Below are 4,708 nucleotides of genomic sequence, written 5' to 3' on the forward strand. Positions count from 1 at the left end.
TTTTTTTAAAAAAAAATCAAGAGAGACTTGTTATCTTCAATAAAGGGTCTCAGTTAATTTTTCTCTCCCAAAGATAATAACAAAGAGACCCGTTATTTATAACATTGGGTCTCTTGAATCAAAGAGACCGATTATTGAATAAAATGGTCTCTTTGTTTGGGTCTCTTTGACCATTTTTGTAGTAGTGTTAGTATTTCTGAGCTGCAATTTGCAATTTTTTAGCTGCAATTTACAAAATACAAACTTTAAATAGCTGTTATTGGCAAATTTTCCTTAACTTAAACATGTTATTATAATAATATAGGTAAACAATATAAATGTTACTACTTTGAGAATTGAAGGCATATAACATTAAGGATTATTTATTAACAACAATAAATTACAATAACGATCTAATATCATATATAGTTACATAAAGTAGGTTGCATCTTGTAATACATGTAAAAAAGAAAAGAAAAAAAAAACACACACACACTCAACACCGTGAATATGATTCAGTTTCTGATTTCATTGTAGTAGCTGACATGGCAAGAATCTTCAAAATGTAGATGGACTACTTATAGATGTAAGCTGCAGTAGTCTGTAAAAGAGTAAGCACAAAAAGCATGAATGCAGCGATCACTGACAAGATTGCCCATGGATGATTGAAGTATTTGCTCCTCAATATAGCCATCCATTGATTCCTACGGGTTGAAGCGTAGCGATTCACATCTCTGCAAACACTGGAGTAATTATATTTGCTTAAATCAGAAAAGACGTTTTTGCCAATATTGTTGAAAAGCTTTACAACATCATCATCACTTCCTAGACGATTACTCAAAATTTCATTTTGAACCAACACTTGCACGTCTTCCACGGTGTCTATCAATTGATCAAGGAAGAGAATATAATCAATGATGTAAAGATCATCAATATAATGGCACTGCTCAAAATAAACCAAGTTCCGAAGGGTAGTTTCTGTGGAATCTAGTATTCTTAATTTCGAAATCGTGAGTTTCCCGTTAGCAAATGTTACATCAAGTGGATTGTCAGTTTCACCTGCCGCAAATGTCACTCCTGCGTCTTTTAGCTGCTTGGCAGTGTAAGACAGATGACGGAAACCTTGACCATCAGTTTCAAGAGGCTGCCTATTACCTAATGATACCTCAACACATCCAAAATGGTAGTGTATGTATGAATCCGAACCGGCTATTGGATTTTGATTTGATTGGTTCAACAATGGTGTGCTCATAGAAAGGCAACAACACATCCTTTGGAGATCCACCAAATGTTTAATGCTTGTTTCACCAGTAATTTTATTACCATCGATAATACTCTGGACAGCCTTACTACCAGGGATACCACTACTCGAATTGCCGATGAATGTTAGAGTAGCATTAATAAAAGTAATAGGGCTGTACTTGTGACCAAATGCTATATGAAAGATTCCCTTGAGAACAAAATAAGGAATTTGGTTCTGCAACTTAAATAAATCGTTTAGCGAAAAATTAATTTGTGCTATAAAATTATTCCTAATAAAAGGTATAGTAAACGAGGGCGTTTTAGTCATCCACATGAAAAGGTAGACCAGGAATGCAGCATCGACCACTATGATGTTACAAAACTCGTTCTTCTCAATATAGGAGATTCCCCTTTCATGTTGATAAGACTCCCGGATTTCGGTTTCCCTTCCTTTTACGAAATCGATGTAAGAATTCACGCTACGACAATTATTATCGGGATGTTGCAGGAAGCAGTGCATGAAAGTCCGTTTTAACTTTTTCATGGTTTCTTTACTTTGGTACGAGTAATGCATATATTGTCCATAGTAAACGGGACCAATTGAAATCAATACAGGCTCATAATGATAATCTTTCCCCATAAAGATAAACCTAGGAACTTCATAAATGCAACAATTCTTACAGGAAACATTCAAGGATGATTCCAGATTGTCATTCATCATTGAAGCTACCTCCCGGCCGGTCGGTTGCATAAAACCATGCTTGAAGTGTACTTGTCGAGGGAATTCGGCCATCTGTATTAATCGTAGAATCTCAGTATATGTCTAATTTTTTCCAACAGTTTACCCAATCTATGGGACGGAAAGAGTGCATGTGCACAGTTGTTTCTAAATTTTACGGAGTATAATGTAACAAATTGCAATATTAAATAGTTTTGTTTTTGACAGGAAATTGCAATATTAATTCAATAACATAGTACAACAATATTGTTTATACTAATACCAATGTCAAGGCTATTGAGGCATTAGACTTTATTAAAAAAATTATTAATAATAATCAAAAATAATAATATAAGACTTTATTTTGTACTTGTGCATATATATGTTGCCCAAATGGTTTTTTATTTTTTTAATTGAAATAAACTTTATTGCTAAAGTAGTGAAGTTAAAACAAAGAAAAAAATAATAATAATATAGGATATTTTAGATAAACTTATTAATTTATTATTTACATAATTTTTATTGAAAGCTTATCTCACATGCATATTAATTTCTTACGGAGTAATAAAAAGGAAGACAACATATTAAAATACTCCATATTTAAGCTATATGAAAAACAAATGTAGGGACTTACGGTAAATCGCAAAGAAGCTGCAACAATTGGATTGAGCACGTACACTACGCCTTGCAAGGTACTCCGAAAAGAGTGAAATATATAAAAATAAACTTTGATTGAAAAATATAAAGTAAGTTGTAAAATTATTATGTGTAAATCTTTGCATTGGACTGTTTTTCTTTTATACTGCTCTCCAGCTTGAGTGTGACAATATTGTTTTACACTTACAATAAAAAGTAATGTTCAACAAGGCAAATAAGAATATGATAAAGTAAATTCAACGATATGAATTAAGAATAAAATAGTGTTCTTTTCCACAATCGGAAGATTTAGAAATACTTCTTTAATCCATTCAAGTTATAAAATATTCCTTCTATCTTAGGCAAATTTTAAGATGCACCATGGTGCACCTATTTCTAGGTGCACCACGCCTATACTTTTGAACAATCAGTAAAAAAATCTGAACAATTGCAAATTTTGAACATGTAGTAAAAACATCTGAACATCGCAAATTTTGAACATTTAGTTAAAAAATTTGAACAATTGCAATGCATCATGCCTATACTTTTGAACATTTAGTAAAAGAAATCTGGACAATCAAAAATTTTGAACATTTAGTTAAAAAATCTGAACATCACAATTTTGAACATTTAGTAAAAAAATCTGAACAATCGCAATGCACCACGCCTATAATTTTGAACTTTTTGTAAAAAAATATGAACAATAAATTTTTTTGAACATTTAGTAAAAAAATCTGAACAATCGCAAATTTTGAATTATTACGAGTCAGACAAATTTTGAAGTGACTCATAATAATTCAATAGTTTTGTAATATAAACTGAATATTTAATGTATACAAAATGAACATTTCTTGATAAAATATGAACATAAAAATTGCATGTTTATGTTCAATTTTTGTGACGTGTTCATATTCTTTTTACTAAATATTCATTTTTTGTAAAATGTTCAATTTTTTTTACTAAATGTTCAAAAGTATAGTCGTGGTGCACCTATTTCTAGGTGCACCATGGTGCACATAATACTAATTGTCTATCTTAATTGTTAAGAGATGATGTGTTCATAGGCCCAAGCCATATCTTTCACCATAAATTGAGCCCAATTTATAAGTCCAAGTGGATTTTAGTTCGAAGCCATATGACATTCCAAGTAATCACGGGACTACTTTCTCCAATTCTAATTTCATTAGTCCCGTTTTCAATACTCCGTATTTAGGTCAAACTTGAAAATCATTGAGCAAGTCTGTCAGGATAATATTTGGGTCCCTTTCAAAATCAGAAGGCACAACACTTCTATCTCCCATCTCCTTTTTGCCGATGATCTTCTCCTTTTTGGAGAAGCATCTTTGTCTACTCTCCAGGGTATGATTGACACCCTTGACTCCTTTTGGGATATTTCTGGGCAAGCTATGAATGTTGCTAAGAGAAAATTGTACATTTCCAAAACTGTTGAGGCCTCCATTGCTACCTCCTTCTCCCAGACCCTCCAGGTTCCCATCAGTTCTGACCTTGGGGTCTATCTGGGTTTTCCTCTCACAGATAAAAGACCTACCTACTCTTAGTTGGCCCATATCACTACTAAGCTTACCTCTAGACTTAATGCCTAGAAAGCTAGAACCCTGTCTAAGGCTGGTAGAGCTGTTCTTATAAAGTCTACCTTAGCTGCCATTCCCACCTACTCCATGCAAACTATCCTTCTTCCTACAAAAATCACCAATGATATTGATAGAATCTATGCAAACTTCTTCTGGGGCTCCACTATTGAGAAGAGGAAAACCCCTCTCATTGCTTGGTCTAAGCTGTGTTGTCCTAAGTCCTAGGGAAGGCTTGGGTTCAAGCTTAGCTCCCTCCAGAACAAGGCCCTTCTCACCAAACTTTGCTAGAAGCTCCAAAGTTCTGATAACCTGTCCTCTACCATCATAAAGAGTAAATACTTTCACCCATACTCCATCACTTCTTTCAAATATGGATCCCACATTTGGCAGGATGTAGGTAAAGTCTGGGATACCTTCTCTCTCTTCTCCCAATCTGGAATTGGGAAAGGGGACACCATTTCCCTGTGGCTTGATAATTGGACTGGCAGGGGGCCCCTCAAAGCTATGGTTCAGGGCCCTTTGAGTAGGGAGTCCCTTGATT

The 4,708-nt window shown here is 34.0% G+C and overlaps 1 protein-coding gene across 1 annotated transcript; it reads right to left on the minus strand.

Moving 5' to 3' along the window:
• Window positions 1–423: 423 nt before the first annotated feature.
• LOC145555636 (UPF0481 protein At3g47200-like) lies at window positions 424–2,690 on the minus strand. Its single transcript, XM_081617380.1, has 2 exons — window positions 2,574–2,690; window positions 424–2,014 (listed from the first exon to the last, which is right to left on the minus strand). The coding sequence occupies exon 2, from the start codon at window positions 2,012–2,014 to the stop codon at window positions 554–556; it is 1,461 nt and encodes a 486-aa protein (XP_081473506.1). The 5' UTR covers window positions 2,574–2,690; the 3' UTR covers window positions 424–553.
• Window positions 2,691–4,708: the final 2,018 nt, after the last annotated feature.

The sequence above is a fragment of the Chenopodium album genome, chromosome 8 (genome assembly GCF_948465745.1).
Source record: "Chenopodium album chromosome 8, dcCheAlbu1.1, whole genome shotgun sequence".
Lineage (NCBI taxonomy): Eukaryota > Viridiplantae > Streptophyta > Magnoliopsida > Caryophyllales > Amaranthaceae > Chenopodium > Chenopodium album.

What these genes read in the sequence shown, in the direction of transcription:
- LOC145555636 (XM_081617380.1), bottom strand. Translation starts at nt 2,014, where the DNA reads ATGGCCGAATTCCCTCGACAAGTACACTTCAAGCATGGTTTTATGCAA.